The following is an 18,242-nucleotide window of genomic DNA, read 5'->3' as shown; positions in this document are numbered from 1 at the left end:
ATCATATATAGACCGGTCAAATGTGGACTCGGTTGTCCCAGAAAGACTAAGACTCTGACACATAGTTTCTGATTTGCAAAAACTTTATTGCAAATCAGAAACAGGTTAAATCTGGGATAGTGTTCCACAGGAGGTAAAGAGTCTTTAAATCACAGGTATTTGGGAGAAAATGTTTAAAAAGGGAGAGATATTTCACAGTTTTTTTCCACATTTGGACCATTTTAGACAAGGTTAAGGTCTAGAACCATTATATAGACTGGTCAGATCTGCCCACAGTGTCAAAATGAGCATCACTGCTGGTCCTTCAATTCTTCAGGAATCGAACTTTTCAAAACGACCATAACATAATACAACACTACCACTCTCTAACTTTCAAAGTGCAGTTCTGCTCACTATATGTGTCTTACAATTATGTGTACACTTATCCATCATCTCATATACACTACTATTGAAAGGTTTGGGGTAACCCAAACAATTTCATGTTTTCCATGAAAACTCAAACTTTTATTCATGTGCCAACATAATTGCTCAAGACTTTTCTAATCATCAATTAGCCTTTCAACACCTTTAGCTAACACAATGTAGCATGAGTGATGGTTGCTGGAAAATGGGCCTCTGTACCTCTATGTCGATATTCTATTAAGAATTTCCAACTAGAATAGTCATTTACCACATTAACAATGTCTAGACTGGATTTATGTGTCATTTAATGCTATCTTCACTGAAACAAAACGATTTTCTTTCAATTATAAGGACCCCAAACTTTTAAATGGTGGCGTATGCACATACAAAAGGCATACTGTCTATAGAGTCTATATTATTTCAATTTAGCATTGTTGTATTTTTTCCCCTTGGTCCTTAATATGCTTCATTTTTTAGATGCGATAATGTAAGAGATTCCTCAGTGAGGGATCAGTAAAGCTGGTCTTTGCCTTTATCCGACAGAGGATAAAAAGTGTTTAAAACACAGTTTCTGATTTGTAAAATCTTTATTCTATTTGTGAAAATGGAAGATCATACTGTAATTGTTTGAGATCTGGGCTGGTCTAATGTGGTCTACTTTCAAAAAAGCAGGTGAATCTCACTTTCTCATTATCACAAACATAATAATGGCTACATAAAGTTGGCACTCGGTTTCAGACAGAATCACCAATTTACCTACAATTTCTAACAAGGTTTTACATGTTTTAAGTATGGACAAAAAGGCACTGTAAGTTATCCTCGACTTCCTCGTGGCTTAATCTTGGCAAATTTTAATTGATGCACATTCTCAAGTGAAACACAGAAATCCACCATTATTCAATACATCAAAAACGGAATAGATCATAAGTCACTGTAATGGAATGATAAGTGTGCTGCAGTTAGTTTTCAGTCTTCACATAATTCTCACTAAAGTAACAGGTGTTTTGGAGATCACAGCCAAAGCTGTTAGGGGGAGACCGCATAACCAAACAGTGCTACAGTTTGTGCTGCCCTCTTGTGCCCATACTTGTCCTGGAAACTTGTTGCAATATTGCATTAGCCATAACAGCTAGCAGGTAGCAACGTTAGCCAGTCAGTAGTATCAGCAGCAGTCGTAGCAGTAGCAGAGAAACTCGTGTTCCGTCCACTCACCAATGACAGGGACACTAAACTCACAAATATGCGCCTGGACACTGACTGATATTTGGCTGGCTGCATCTTCCTACCGCTACCAACAACGCTCTGTGGAGCTCGCTCTGATCTGAAAAGCCCAGCAACTTAACTCTCGGTGAGTTGCCGTGCTAAGTCAGTGTTCGGCTATTAGCTTGGTCTCCACTAGTACATTATGTCAGCTAACTTCCCTGGTAGCTAGTAAAATCCTGGTTACTTATGCACTATGGTCATACATGTCAGCTCGACTGGCTACATGAGCCCATGCAATGCGAGAGGCATCGAAGAGAATTAAAATATTTTTTAAAAGCGAACCCTGCTTTCCTTTTCTTGAGTAAAGCTAACAGTGGTTAGCATTTAGCTCGAATTAGCACGTAGCATTGGCACGCTAATCCTAACTACCGGTTAAACTCCAGCAGCTGTCCCTACATTACGACATTAGCATCTCACCTGATGGAAGATGTCTATATTAAATGCATTTTTCTTGGTAGACTTTACAGCATGAGTTGACAATATGTACGCGTGGTTATTACACGCTAACGTTAGCTAACATTACCTAACATAGTTTTGGCTGTGGTTTAAATTTGTATGAGATACTCAGACGCCCCTTTTGCAAGCATTTCCCTAATTTGTGAGTCAAATAACGTTATTTCTCGGCGTGCAGTGTGACCCTCCGTTTAGCCTAAAATGTTAACGTTGTTAACACCAATTAGTCACCAGCCTCAGCATTCCTTTCCCCCGCTATTTGTTTACGCAAGACCGATGATTGCAGAGCTTGTTTTATTACAGGCCTTGGTTTGTCTCAGACCTGAGTAGTTAGCACCGTTTGCAAATGAGTTAATAATTGCAAAATCCAAGCTTATCCGCCAGCATTCTCATGCTAATTGTGGATATTTGACCGTAGCAGTCAAAGCTGTTAATGCTTTTGTGCAAGAAGCAGAGTTTTAAGCTGCTGTATGTCAATATTGTCTTCATCCTCAGGCTATGGATCCTGACCGACAGAAACGAAGGGAGGAGATTCAGAAGGCAATGAGCTTTATCCAGTAAGAGCACTAATGTTATCGACGTTTAATGCATCCTTTACAACTGCCAAACGAGATAAAATCTAAAATGCTCACTACTTGTGTGAGGAGGAAGAAGCAGACATCCTTTTTATTTTCTGTCCACAGGTCATCACTGCCTTTCCCAGAGCCAGAGAGTTATGAGGTTTGCATTGAATCTTTTTATCCATTTTTTCACTTCTTTTTTTATTAATAACCATGTGCTCCTATTTACATGACCCTACTCACATTTTGTTTTGTTATTAGCTGAATGGCGATGTACATGAGGAGCTTCATGTTCATTAGATCTTCTCTTTGATCTTTTTCTTGCTGGGTATTCTTTTTATATTGGTTTTCTTTGTGTCCTAACAAGTTTGCCATCCTTATGCAATAGTTTACTTTTTTTTTTTTAAACCTACTTTGTTTACACATTCCTTTCAGGCATTTCTGACACAGTTGGTGTGTAACTTGCTGGACGAGGGTAATTCTTGTTTTCGAGATGAAGACTGGCGTCAAGCAGCCCAGCAGTATGGAGAGGGGATCAGCGTTGCTCGATACGCCCAGGCAGAGGCACTCGTCATTCCCCATGAGCTGCTCGAGAGCCTCTACGTAAACAGGGCTGCTGCCTACTACCAGACGGTGAGGGAAGGGGGAAGAGTGGATGTGTTAACTACAGATGTGTACTGTTGCAAATGGAAAAAACTACACAATAATAATAATTATTTTAAAAAAATAGAAAATGGGAAATTGACTTGTGTGGGAGGACGATTTAAACAACGGAACAAAAAAAGTTCTTGGACTGTAGGACATGAAAATTAAAGAAAGGATGGATTGATTTTACCTCTTCATCCCGTTTTCTTCATTACAGTTCTTCAGTACAGTACAATATGTTTAAGTAGCTAGATAAAAAATTGTAGAGTTGTTGATGAGAATTGTAGACTTTGATGGTGTTAGAATGTTGATTTCAGACAGCATGTGTACTCGCGAAGTTGAAATATTTTGTGTCCTTGACATACGATTTGTGGGTAATCTGCTGTTTAATGTTGCAGTTTGTCATTGGCATTCATGCAATACTCTATCTGCCTAGTAAGGTTTCTATGTCTCTCTTCTTTAAACAACTCAGCTTTCACAAGTATTTGAGTTTTACTATATTTACAGTTGAACCAGCCAAGGTGCACGCTCAGTAGCCCTAATTTCTGTTCCATAATAGTGATGTTTTTATGATAAAGTTATCTTTTTCAGAGGTTTGATTGAACTCTTATGATACTTAATTATTTCTGTATTTCTTTATTCCATGTGAACTGACATTTAAATTTCAATGCCTTTTTTTCTCTTAGTGAAGTACTTACTTAAATACTTCTGTGTTTTTTCTATTCCAGAGGGACTATGACCGCGGTGTTCAGGACTGTGACAGTGCACTGTGCGTATCAGAAGGCAGTCGCAGGGCTCTGTTCCGAAAAGCACTCTGTTTGAGGGAGCTGGGACGCCTCAGAGAAGCTTACGAATGTGGAACCAAGTGTCTCCTCACAGCACCACACGTATGTTGTTAACAACTGAGGCAGATTATTTTTGACATCATTTTGAAGATGTAGTTGAAAATGAGTGGATGTGATAAGCATCTAAGATGATGCAGAAATCTCTGAAGACGATCAAATATTTAAGTGTTCTTACTTATGATGATTTTGTGGACTAAACTTAGTTTCTCATTATCATTCACATGAAAATGAATGAAAGTTGTGCTCTCGTTTTTCTGATTTATCTTCCAGGACAGACAGGTGAGTGACCTTGCCCAGGATCTAGCCAACAAACTGGGCCTGAAGGGTCGGAAAGCCTATGTCAGCCCGCAAACTGAGTCCTCAGCCACAGAAGGGGAGAGTCATGGGGAGACCTCCCCACCCACTGGAGAGGTAGATGCTGCTGTCATGTAATAGAGCTTGCAATGTAATTTAGTGGCTGACTTAGAGGTTAATGATTTCTGCTTTTCTTTTCTTTAGATGTCGGCCAATGGGCTGGAATCTCTGGGAGACATTGGACCAGGTATGGCAACCAGCAAACCTTGCACATGTCTGCTTCTACTGAGATTTCTATTTGTTTCCCGCAATTATCTCCCTATTACTCCCTCTTAGCTGACCTCTCCAGCGCACAGTGCATCCCTGCTCCTTTGGCCACACCCATCCCAGTAAGCGATGACCCGGCAACCACTGTGGTAACCTCGTGCACTGACTTGTCGGAGAGCCCCAGCAGCCAGGTCCTGCCTCCCATGCCGTACTCTGTCCCAGTGTCCGAGCACATGGATGAATGCAGCAGCAGTGTCATTAAAGACGAGCTGGACAGCCTGTTGGAATGCATCCCCAAAAAAGTCAGTGAGGTGGGTGAAGAGCACAGAAAATCAACCAGTGTCACCACCTCACTGAGTGTCGAATATTTTTTTATGTGTTTTTATTTCATCAACAAAGCCTGGTCTAATAAAATTCTCTCTCCTCCACCAGAATCCAGTTCAGGGTGCTATCCCTACCAACCTTCCCAACACAGCAGTTGGTCTCCGGCCTCCTTACTCACCTAGCCTTCCAGCCCCATCACCCCAGCTTCCCCAAGCCTTCTTCAGCTCCTCCATCAGTGAAATGCCCTCTCTGGAGCCTTACTCACCGCTGCGGGATCAGAGCTCCACCCAGGCGCAGGACGCACTGGGAGGCTTCTCCACAGGGGCCACAGATGGAGAAGGGAAGGCAGGAGTCGCCGCAGGCGGGCTTGACTCATTGTCTGAGTACACTCTCCCTGGTGAGCAGAGCCTGAAAGTTTTTATCTTCACGTGTTTTAAAATCTTTTATTGTGTTGCTAAATTGTCTTTATTTACCTTGCCTGGCACTAGAAATCTTGCAACATCTTGTTAGGATATTGTACCAAGCATACTGGTGCAGTGTTTCGTCTACATTCATTTAAGAGTGGCGGGCCATTCCTAAATCCTAGCCGCTGCTCCTTCATATTTTTATTTTAAACTGTCGCAAATACACGTCTGCCGCATGTCTCCACCTTCACAGCAGAGTCCTGCACTGGATCGGGTACTTGCGAGTACTGAGGTAAACTACAGATAACTATCAACATACAGCTAGAGTAGTTAATCTTGATCATGATTTTTTCTTCCCACATTTAAATAGACACTTTCGACTATATTATTCACCTTTTAAAATCAACAACTCAACTCCTCCTCCTCAGAGATTTCTGCATCATCTTATATATTTATCATATCCACTAATTCTGAGCTATATCTTGAAAATGATGCTTATCATGTCAAGTGCTTCTAAACTAAGACCCAGTCACCGGGGAGCGATTCCGATGTTTTGACTTTGCTTTTGGGAGCCGTCATGCCGCCGCACAGTTGGTGAAAAACTTTCCTAGAAGTTGCTGCTATCAATCTATTCAAGTCAGATATCCATAACGGTGCGTCACCATCTCACACCAACTAAAAGTGAAAAAAGTTGCCTTGTGGATTTAATTTTGGGTACTTTATACAATGTCATGTATATTTAGCTTCTGGAAGATTTACAGTATGAATAAGTAATATTCTCATTATTTGTACATGAGTAGGAATGTAACAGAAGTGGAAGTGAAAGCTGTACTCTATTTAAAAGTGTAATAAAAACACATTGTTCCTACAAATGAATGCTCATCCCAAAAACTTGTGATCTCACTATTTATCAATGTAGCTGAGATAATTTTGACTGTAATTATGCAGCCCTACCTTTAACTGTATGTCACACTATGACTCGTCATTCATTTAGTCAGAGATTGTCGTAGTAATTGAAGTGTTTTGATGAACATGTCTCCCATGTTCTGAAGCCTATATGCAATGTTATGATAAGTATAATACAAAGATCATTATCCTTAGTTGCCACTTTAAGTAATTTTTACCCAGTACAATGTGTTAGCTTGTTTAGCTGCCAGAGCACAGTTCTAGGGGAGTTTTCTTTAACCTGAGATGTGCGTCAGCAGCAGACAGTGTGAGTCAGCAACATTACAATATGGTGTCTGACATCAGTGTCCTTGTGTCTGTGGTCTTCAGGGGGACGAGTGTGTCACAGCTTCATCCCTGGAATGCGCAACCACAGTGCTGCACATGCAGTGAGTAACACACACACTCTAAGAGTATTACAATAGTGACTTTCTTTGACTCATCTGTTGCAGGAAAAACTGTTTTGTGATTATACTGTTATCAGTTTGGTTAAAATAATTTAGAACAATTGGTAACTGTGCAGCTAAGTAGCCTTTATTTCTGTTTCTAAATTGCCTCCCCTATTCTCTTCTTCCTCAGAATGGCCCAGCAGGAACCAACCTCTCTCTGTTCTCCAGGAATCCTCTGGCAGCCACACATGAGTTTCGGCAGGCCTGTCATGCCTGTTACAGCCGAATAGGTAGGATAAAGTAACATATGAACCACTCTGTCTTCACTAACCCTTGACAAGCTACTGTTTGTCCAATTTTTTGTAAATATTTAAGGTGGGATGCTGACTCCCTCAGCTTATCGACTCTGTGTGTCATATGTAAAATATCCATATGTCAAGTTTGCATTTGTCAATCTCAGTTGCAGACATGTAGGAAGTGCAACATTTTTGACAGATGTAATCTTACAAAAGTAATAAAAATTGCAGTTGTTGTTCTCTTAAACTTTCCATCTTCGTGTCCTGCTCACAGGTCCGCGAGTGATGGACTACAAGTATCAGCCAGAGGCAGCACACCGCTGCAAGAGAGATGTACTGCTGTGTCGTCTCAAAAACACAGATGACCCTACCTGGAAAAGGATCCGGCCCAGACCTGCACGGAACAACTTCTTGGGGGCGTTTGTTCTTTGTAAAGGTGTGATTACATTTTAATGTATGTTTTAAGTGGAAATTTCGAGTTTGGAAATTTTAACTGCCAGATGCTGGAGCAGTCTGGCCAATATTCAGGGTTCTCGCCAGCGCATTTCATCGTAACCGTTATGCTGTCCTAACGGCCCGTTACACAGTCTAATGGCACGTTACGCTGTCAGTTTAAAAGATTACGCTGTGATTAGGGCCGCTATGCTGTTATTTTGACAGATCAGGGTTCTCGCCAGCGCATTTCAAAGATTACGCTGTTGTTATCAGAGTGTGTGGCTCCGTCATGAGAAAGGGAGAGAGAGCAGCGTGCGTGTGTGTGAGAGAGGGAGATGTCCAAGCGACCCTGAATGCAGCGCAAGCGAGAGAGAATGCAGTCGGTTCGGTAGAGGAGGTGAGAAGGTGTGTAGTTGCTGGGTTGGCGGTACTATGCGGTTTAACCACTATTGATAGACAATAAAGGCTGCGGTTTTCTTCGATACGGCTGGGGTCCTGTGTCTTTGCCTCTACGGCTGCTGATGAAGTGAAGGGGGTTAACCCCGGGCTTCCTGACCATGGTCAGGGGCCGAACAGGAAGGGTTAACACTGTGATTAGGGCCGCTACACTGTTATTTTGACAGATAACACCATGTGCGTTTGTTTTTATCGACTGGGTGCCTGTCCAGGTTAATTTATGTCTCCCCACCTCAGCCGTACTTTCCTGTCGTTGATTGACCCGTTCCCGTCTATTGCGCGTGCGGAACGTTACGCTGAAAAATAATCCTGGTGAGAACCCTGAATATTGTGCTTAAATTTTGTGAACATTCTTTTTCTGGATCCCACAGAGGTGCAGGAACGTCAGGAGTGCCAGTATGGGGAGAACTGTACATTTGCATACTGCCAGGAGGAGATTGATGTGTGGACACAGGAGAGGAAGGGAGCGCTGAGCCGAGAGCTGCTGTTTGATCCGCTGGGCAGCACCGAACGACGGGCGCTCAGCGTCACCAGACTACTGCAGCTCCACATGGGCATGTTCATGTTCCTCTGTGAGGTGAGACCACAGTCTGACACACTTTCATCTGTCTTGTTCTCTGCTTGTTAGGCCTTCACTTTTGGAAACAGGAACCAGACCTTGACTTGTCTTCCTTTTTCTATAGGAATGTTTTGACAGTAAGCCTCGCATCATCAGCAAACGCAGCAAAGAAAACTTAGCAGTCTGCTCAAACCTCACAGCTCGACACCCATTCGACGATAACAAGTGAGTGTAGTGGAAGTTCTGTGCTTTTTTTTTTTTTTTATTACATTTTTAATATTGTGATAGCCATGTGAGAAATGGACAAAATAAAATTTCATTTTGACAATGGGCTGTAAAAGCCCATGTTACTGCTCCTGTACAGAAATGAGAAAAGTGTATTATTGCACGTTTCACCCTAACTTTTACCTGCAGGTGCCTGGTGCACGTGGTGAGGTCAGCCAACGTGCGCTACAGTAAGGTCCGACCGCTGCACCCCCTCTGCCAGTTTGATGTTTGCCGCCATGAGGTTCGCTACGGCTGCCAGCGAGAGGATAGCTGCTCCTTTGCTCACTCTGTCATTGAGCTCAAATGCTGGGTTCTTCAGCAGGACACTGGTGGGTAGAGCACAAATGCCAGCATATTTCTAAGTAACTACGTACATTTACTCAAGTACTGTACTTAAGTGCAATTTGAAATTGCTTGTACTGTGCTTAAATATCTCCATATTATGTTACTTTTTATTTATACTCAACTACATCTTAGAGGGAAATATTGTGCTTTATACTCTGCTATAGTTATTTGATAACTTTAGTAACTAATTACCTTGCAGATTTTGAACAACAAATAAATAAATTATGAATGTAATATCAGAGATTAGGATAAAAACTTTATTGATTCCCACTGAGAAATTCACAACACATAAACTGTATGAATATGCAAAATGACCTTTACCAGATTCAGCATTAAAGTGATGAACACATTAATGCATCAGTGATTATAATACAATAATATAGATCCTTCTGAAATATACCAGTGTACAGAAATAACTAAACATCTGGTACTTTGCGGTATACTTTTTAGATCGTACTTTTACTTATTTTAATTTCATGACTTTTATTTGTACTTCATTGCTACATCGTGGTATTGACACTTTTACTTAGGTGCAAGATCTGAGTACTTCTAACACCTCTGCTTTTCAGTTTAGCAAAAACATTTTACTGTTTCTGGTTTTACAGTTAAAGAATGTAAAGGAATCAGTATGCTTCAGTCGCCTTTTGGACTCTTGAAGTATTATTACATTCGTCAGCATGGATTAAAAACATTTAGCTCTTATCTGTAATGGAACAGAACACACTAAACAGTGTTGCTCTATATGATTAAGAATAGGTGTTGCATAATGTATGCTGTACTTATCTATGGAAGAGGTACTGCTGTAAACATGATAGAAAGTCCCCACCAACTGCCAGCTATTAACCCAGTGTCAAGAAGATGGTGTAATGGTAACCATCTAAAAGGTTTGTCACTGAGTTGTGTCTGATATTTCCCTCAGGTATCACCCATGAAGAAATGGTGCAGGAGTCCAAGAGACACTGGCAAAGGCTGGAGCAGAATGCACAGAAGCAGCAGAAGGTGAGGCCAGAGAGGGTGCAGAGACAGTTGCTTATCTTTATCTATTATCTTTGGCCTGCTATCAAAGAGCCTCCCCCGTAAAGCAAAATGAACAAAGAGGTTCATGCTATTCGTTCAAAATCCTGCCCCACCAGACCACTAAGACTTACCAGGGCAGTCACAAAGATTTGATCTCCCACCTCCAAACATAGCATAGTGTTTGATAAAATGTATGTAAAAGCCATTGAGGATTAAACTTAAGACTTGTAGGTATTTGTTGTATGCTAAGCTAGCTGTCCAGCTTTGTGTTCTCTGTATAATTCACTATTGATTGGATTTTTAGAGGAATTGTAGATTTGGAGCATACTATGACTTGTTTAAATGTATGAGTAATTTCTGTGTTGCTTTAGTTTGAGATCACAAATCTAGTTTTCCATTGTTTTCTTTTTCATTCATTCAATTCAATTCAGAATAAAAGCTGGATCTAGTACAGAAAGCCACATTTGTTTTTTAGATCCAGCATTTCCTTTTTTGTTGCCATTCTAAGCTGCAGTATACTGGCCTTCATCTATACTATTATCACTGTCATGTTTCTTTCTTTTTCCCATTCATGCCATGTGTTTCTATCCATCTTCATCAAAAATGTTGTAATTTGTTAAAAATACTCAACGTTTTAGGTGTAAATGTGTTTTTATAGCATCCTGGCAAAAAAGATTAGTGTTTATTCGTCCCATAGTGGGGAAATTTACAGTGTTACAGCAGCAAACGTCATTGTTGAGGGGAACAAAGCAAAAATATATCTAAGTACTGTTGATATCTTGCAGATTCCTCCATCAGTAGAAATACTGATATTGCACAGATTCTTGTATATGCCAAAGAAGTTGATATTGTGCAGAGTTTTTACAAAATGTCCATGTGAAGAATAGTGTATTAATTTAGTCCCCGGCTTTAGTGTCATTTTAATCATTACATTTCTTGCTTCTCTGTCTCTTTCAGCCTGTCCATTTATCCCATCCAAACAGCAGCGTGTCTGTCGGAGGGCTAGGGGGAATGGGGGGAGGTGGAGTTGGTGGAGACGGCATGGGTGGGGGTGGTGTGAGTCCAGTGGGAGGGGTTGGGGTGGGAGGGTTAGGAGCTGGGGCGGGTAGGGGGCGGCCCCTGAACCTGAAAATGAAGTTTGTGTGTGGTCAGTGCTGGAGAGAAGGTCAGGTCAACGAGCCTGATAAAAACCTCAAGTACTGCACAGCGAAGGCGCGGCACAGGTGAGGCCCGGCTGACACAAACACACACTCAATACAGCCTGTGTTTTGTCATGAGTCAAGTGATGTGACTTTACACATCCTATCTTAAATACTCACCGCTCACACTGACTGTGAGTCACGTTTTTGAGCACAGTCTTGTGTTGTCATATACTTTTATTGGTGGTGTGTGTGTTCAAAACTGTGGGCCAATTGTGACTTCTGTCTGTTGTTGGTGTTAGGCTGTGGTTTGATGCTTTTGTTTAATTTAATTCAACTCAATTTTGCTCTGAGCTTTAGCTGGACAAAGGAACGCCGGGTCTTGCTGGTGAAATCATTTGAAAAGAAGAAGTGGGTTGTTGTTCGGCCTCTTCCTTTCTCTCGCACCTATCCACAGCAATATGACGTGAGTTCCTCCATGTTTATTACTCTGTCTCTCTTTAAGCCTAAAATATACAACATCACAACACCATATCAAAGAAAAGGGAAAAAAATAAGTTTTTCAGAGCACCAAGTGTTTTGTAAGCCATGTCATTGTTCTTTAGGTCTTGGTAGAGCAATATAATCCTACAACAGAAGCAGATTAAAACACTAAAGCCTTATAGACTGTTAATTTGAATCATGTTTGACTTTACTTGATACCATGACTGTTTAACATTGCCAGGTTAGCAGCTGAAGAATACGTCTAAGCAACACATTCATTTAACAGAGTATACAGTTGTAATTACAGTCTGATCTACTTGTGTCCTCATAATTTGGTAGTGATATTGATAAGCCTGTTGAAATGTAAATGTTTACACAGCCTTCAACCAATTTTCCCCTACTGCTTTGGCTGCTGCAGCTAGATTTTTAATTTGTATTATGTGTTAAAAATCTTACTTTTTCACTAATATAGTTTGTGCTTGATGCCAGTATACACACGTGGACAAAATTGTTGGTACCCCTCAGTTAAAGAAGGAAAAACCCACAATTCTCACTGAAATCACTTGAAACTCACAAAAGTAACAATAAATAAAAATTTATTGAAAATTAAATAATCAAAATCAGCCATCACTTTTGAATTGTTGATTAACATAATTATTTAAAAAAACAAACTAATGAAATAGGGCTGGACAAAAATGATGGTACCCATAACTTAATATTTTGTTGCACAACCTTTTGAGGCAATCACTGCAATTAAACGATTTCTGTATTTGTCAATGAGCGTTCTGCAGCTGTCAACAGGTATTTTGGCCCACTCCTCATGAGCAAACAGCTCCAGTTGTCTCAGGTTTGATGGGTGTCTTCTCCAAATGGCATGTTTCAGCTCCTTCCACATATGTTCAATGGGATTCAGATCTGGGCTCATAGAAGGCCACTTTAGAATAGTCCAACGCTTTTCTCTCAGCCATTCTTGGGTGTTTTTGGCTGTGTGTTTTGGATCGTTGTCCTGTTGGAAGACCCATGACCTGCGACTGAGACCAAGCTTTCTGACACTAGGCAGCACATTTCTCTCCAGAATGCCTTGATAGTCTTCAGATTTCATCGTACCTTGCACACTTTCAAGACACCCTGTGCCAGATGCAGCAAAGCAGCCCCAAAACATTACTGAGCCTCCTCCATGTTTCACCGTAGGGACAGTGTTCTTTTCTTCGTATGCTTGGTTTTTGAGTCTATGAACATAGAGTTGATGTGCCTTACCAAAAAGCTCCAGTTTGGTCTCATCTGTCCAAAGGACATTCTCCCAGAAGCTTTGTGGCTTGTCAACATGCATTTTTGCAAATTCCAGTCTGGCTTTTTTATGAGTTTTTTTCAGCAGTGGTGTCCTCCTTGGTTGTCTCCCATGAAGTCCACTTTGGCTCAAACAACGACGAATGGTGCGATCTGACACTGATGTACCTTGGCCTTGGAGTTCACCTTTAATTTCTTTGGAGGTTGCTCTGGGCTCTTTGGATACAATTCGAGCGATCCGTCTCTTCAATTTGTCATCAATTTTCCTCTTGCGGCCACGTCCAGGGAGGTTGGCTACTGTCCCGTGGGTCTTGAACTTCTGAATAATATGAGCCACTGTTGTCACAGGAACTTCAAGCTGTTTAGAGATGGTCTTATAGCCTTTACCTTTAAGATGTTTGTCTATAATTTTTTTTCGGATGTCCTGGGACAATTCTCTCCTTCGCTTTCTGTTGTCCATGTTCAGTGTGGTACACACCTTTTCACCAAACAGCAGGGTGACTACTTGTCTCCCTTTAAATAGGCAGACTGACTGATTATGAGTTTGGAAACACCTGTGATGTCAATTAAATGACACACCTGAGTTAATCATGTCACTCTGGTCAAATAGTTTTCAATCTTTTATAGAGGTACCATCATTTTTGTCCAGGCCTGTTTCATTAGTTTGTTTTTTTAAATAATTATGTTAATCAACAATTCAAAAGTAATGGCTGTTTTTGATTATTTAATTTTCAATAAATTTTTATTTATTGTTACTTTTGTGAGTTTCAAGTGATTTCAGTGAGAATTGTGGGTTTTTCCTTCTTTAACTGAGGGGTACCAACAATTTTGTCCACGTGTGTAGTTGTCCATCTTTGCAATTGGTCATCTGGTGCTAACTCTGCCTCTATCATGTGAACGTGCTCATATCAAGGTTCAGAAACCCTGATTAACTCACCATGTTTACAACCAGCTTCCTATGACCCCTTCACCTGACTGCAGGGGTGAGGTTTAGTTTAGCCAGATAACGAGAAGATACCCTGAGTATGTTGAAGTTGATTCATTCTGGTTTGTGCAGTTACGAAATATCTTTTTTGTAATTCAAATCTTTATTTAACACATGTAGTAACAGCTCAGAGTGGTACATCATACAAAAATACAGAAAAGGAAAGAAAAACAAGGAGGGCCTCCGACATAGGGATACATTTTCTAAAGTTCAGGTAGATCCTGTCAAAAGGAATTTAACAGCAGGGAGGCAACAAAGCAGGTTAGGAAATATCTTCAGCTGTGCACCACACAATCCCGTCATCCCATTGACGCTGTCATCGTATATCATTACTAAACAGACATATTCCCTGGTGAGGATGAACTCTGGAGGTTGGCTCGAGTGAAAAATCTAATTTGTAGTGAGTGTGCAAGAGTAGAAGCTAATATCTGATCATTATTCAAACATTTTAAGTTTTTTTTTTTCCTGTGAATGTGTTGCAACATGCTTTGAATGGTGCTTAAGGCAGAACTGGATGCATGTCATATGGCAGTGTTTTCAGTTTCCTCTGTTTCTGCCCCTCCACCTCGCTCACATGCTTGTACAGCTGACTGCTTTGGCCCTAGGGGACAGGTGGGGCTGCAAGGCAGCTCCTAATTGTTGGAGTTTCACATTCTATTGCTTTTTCACATTAATTTGGAGGTGTTCTAAACAACTAGCGGTTGTAAAAGTAGTTCTTCAACATAGTGTGGTGTATAATTAACTTGATTGTCTCTCTGCTCGACCACAAACCCAACCGGTTGAGGAAGATTGCTGCCCTCCTTCAGTCTGGTTTTGCAGAGGTTTCATCCTGTTGAAAGGGATTTTTTCTCCCCATGGTCACAATCACTGTTCAGAGAGGATCGCTCTATATTTAATACTTTAAGGTCTTGAGCTTACAGTCTTAAGGCCAGTGAAGTGCTCTGAGATGAGTTGTGTGTTGAAAATAAATTGAGCTTACACAACTGCAATTAACATGTTAGATTTTAAAAATAAAAATGTGCGTACTGGCTAGTTTTTACAGAGGTCCAAAAGAAAAAAACATCAAAAGAATCAGCTTCACTCTGCGACTCTTTACTTTTCCCTCTGTCTCACCCAGATGTGTGTGCATGTGATGAAGCAGAAGAAGTGCCACTATATTGGGAACTGCTCCTTCGCGCACAGTCTTGAGGAGAGGGATGTCTGGACATACATGAAGAACAACAGCTGTAAGCTCCTGGTTTGATCTAGGGCCACATGAGATCAGAGCATTTAGAGCTCTGAAGTATACAAGCCTATTATTATTTCATACAACTAGATTCCAATTGAATCATTACATTACTGTTCAGATTAGAGGAACATATTTGAGTTTGTCATATCTAATACCCATTGTAAGTAAATTCATTTGCAGGACTGTTAGGCAGTTTTACCATCTTTACCTTTAGGCACTATTTAAATGTGTGAAGGGTGTATTAATTTTTTCATATGATTTTATGTCAGTTTCAAAAAAGGAGGACATTTGTGAAGATGTGCTATGTGTAGTCACGATAAAGGACTATAATTCCAGTAATTTCACTCAACTTAAACTGATCGTCATTTTACATAACTGTCTCTGATGTTAATGAGGTTGTCGTCCCTTCTTCTTTCTTACCTCACTCGTCCTCAGTGAGAGACATGCAACAGATGTACGAATTGTGGCTGCAGCTCACCAATCAGAGTAGACGCACAGATAACTCCGCTGTGACCCCTCCCCCAGAGGACAAGCAGGTCACCATAACAGCAGATTACACAGAAGGCATGGTGAGTAGTAAATAACACAAACATCAGAGGTCAGACCCCTCTGTCAGTGGCCTGAATGTCAACATCTTCCATCAGTTTTTCTTTACTTGTACCTCAAGTAAAAACGGATGAGTTATATATGATTTTTCCAATAAAATAAATCAACTTATGGCAACTCAGGTAACTGTTTGACTGGGTGATAGCTTATCAGAAAAAGAAAAAAGTTTGCTCACCACACCTTTCATATAAAAGGTTTGGAGACCTTTGCACTTTAGTGTATAGTAACTGACTGCATCTCTGTTTATTGAGGTTGACATGATTAATGGTTATGTGAGAGATGAACTGTTTTAATATGTATCATTTCAGGGAGGCCGGCGAATGTCAGATGGAGATGACCTCTAAATGTTGCTGTGTTGACTAGAGGCTGCTGATCGCCACTGAGCTGCAGACAGAGAGCTAGGCCTGCCACACCAGCTACAACCGAATAGTCTGTCGTCTTGCCAGTCTGACCTCCTCTAGGATCTGTGAGAAAGCAAATGGACACAAAAAATGGTTGACCCCACCTTCATATATGTATACACACAGACTTACACACAACACACAAATCACAGGCACGATTTAACACAAAAATAAAGCTTTGTGAGTAAAATACAGGACTTCGGCTTTAGCATTTTGTTTAATACCATGCTGCAGTTACATAAGGCACTCTTAGGCTCCCCTTCAGCAGATTGTACCACAGAATTTCCATAGACAATTAATTCTGCTCTTACTAAAATAATCTACTGGTGCACCCCAGTGTTATGACTGAGCATCTGTGTCCACCAGGTACCTATTTTCTTTTTCTTCTCAAAAATCCTAGCACTGAAACAGTACTTGGATGGGCGCGCTGGTCGCAGCTCTTACATTTTGCTTGTTCAAACCCAACTAAAGCTCAGCACTCTTACAATAAAGTTGGAATTTCAACTTTAGAGTGTGAAAAAGGCAAAGTTATCAGTGCTAATTATTGTTGTGAAGCCTGAAGCATTGGAAAAACAGCTTCTTGGTGGACACACCTTGCTGAGCTCTGTAACGACCAAATCCTATTCTCTTTCCATCATGGGAATTCTGTAAGAGGGTCAGAGCAACTTTATGGAGATGGATTTAGAGCATTTTTTTTTTCAAGGGGAGCTAAACTTCCCTGTTATATTGTCTGCCATATTGGTAGAACACTATGAATGTAACGCCTGCATGGGCCTTTAAAATGAGGAATTTGGTAGAAATTAAAACATTGCTGTGGTGGAATATGTGTGAGTAGACTTACATGCTCAACAAATTTGTGTAATATGACAGTACCCCCCCCCGCCTTCCCCAGACAGAAAAGAGGCCCCTTGCTTAACCGGTTATGTAATCACACCAGCCGTCCCTGTATAGGACGAGCACAGACATGCACACACTCACACATTTATCTTAAAATTGCTGCCAGAGGTGAATCAACACATCAGTGCAAAAGTTAGGCTTTAGCTACCTGTGGCTAAATTCAACATGGCTATTGGATCAGAGCAATCAAGGCGATGCTCCCCATAAAATACATTAAACCTTGTTGGTGTCTAGCTGTTGGTGTTGGAGGACTGCAGCACACTTACAGAGTCCTGGCAAGCGCTGCTCTCAGCAATAGATCAGATCCAATTTCAGATCCCCATATAAAACCAAACTAATGACCTCACTTGGACTGAAGCATAGTGAAATGACTGACGGTGCAGAATACTTATGTTGTTATGGAAAAAAGTTAGGAGATTAGTAGTAATTTAAAACAAAAAGATGTCAAGATGAACAATAATTTAAACACAGGAAAATTGTTAGAAAATGTTTAACAGAAAAATTGATTAAAAAAATGATTAAGAATATATTTTTCTCGTTGATGGTGGGAATATTTAAGGTAATTTGAATGTAAGGGCAAGTTTCCACTTCTTCAGTTGAACTGGGGTCATTATTTCAGTGAAAGCCTTTCGTGTTCCCACAGCCTTGAGATGGAAACGTGTTCCATGCAGCCAGATGTTTTGCTCCTGATAGCTAACAGTAGCCCCAAAGAAAACTCTTCTCTTTATGGGAAACCTGCTAGCTTGATTCGCACCACACATTGTGCCTATAAACAACACATCAACATCTGACAGAAACACACATGCAAAAACACACACACGCGGACACATACATACAGGCAGGATATCTGTTGCCATCTTATTCTAGCCTTTAACGTGGACAGAGACATGATGAAAGTATGTCTATATTCAGATACATACATATTATACATATTTACAAATAATGGTATACTACTAATAATAATTGATAACTTAGCGGTTAAGCTTAATAAATATATAACCTGAAAACCTGTATTGATTACATAGAAGAACTTCTTGTTATTGAGGTATT

The 18,242-nt window shown here is 40.6% G+C and overlaps 1 protein-coding gene across 1 annotated transcript; it reads left to right on the top strand.

The window, feature by feature from the left end:
• Positions 1-1,496: 1,496 nt before the first annotated feature.
• On the top strand, positions 1,497-17,167 carry zc3h7bb (zinc finger CCCH-type containing 7Bb). The gene is made up of 21 exons (XM_022219971.2): positions 1,497-1,750; positions 2,614-2,675; positions 2,802-2,838; positions 3,114-3,311; positions 4,052-4,210; positions 4,439-4,579; positions 4,667-4,709; positions 4,799-5,040; positions 5,162-5,450; positions 6,733-6,791; positions 6,982-7,081; positions 7,362-7,523; positions 8,350-8,555; positions 8,662-8,762; positions 8,952-9,133; positions 10,069-10,148; positions 11,124-11,389; positions 11,666-11,771; positions 15,178-15,286; positions 15,724-15,857; positions 16,203-17,167. The coding sequence occupies exons 2-21, from the start codon at positions 2,617-2,619 to the stop codon at positions 16,236-16,238; spliced, it is 2,709 nt and encodes a 902-aa protein (XP_022075663.2). The 5' UTR covers positions 1,497-1,750; positions 2,614-2,616; the 3' UTR covers positions 16,239-17,167.
• Positions 17,168-18,242: the final 1,075 nt, after the last annotated feature.

The sequence above is a fragment of the Acanthochromis polyacanthus genome, chromosome 19 (genome assembly GCF_021347895.1).
Source record: "Acanthochromis polyacanthus isolate Apoly-LR-REF ecotype Palm Island chromosome 19, KAUST_Apoly_ChrSc, whole genome shotgun sequence".
Taxonomy (NCBI): domain Eukaryota; kingdom Metazoa; phylum Chordata; class Actinopteri; family Pomacentridae; genus Acanthochromis; species Acanthochromis polyacanthus.
This window is presented reverse-complemented; position numbering and strand designations above follow the sequence as displayed.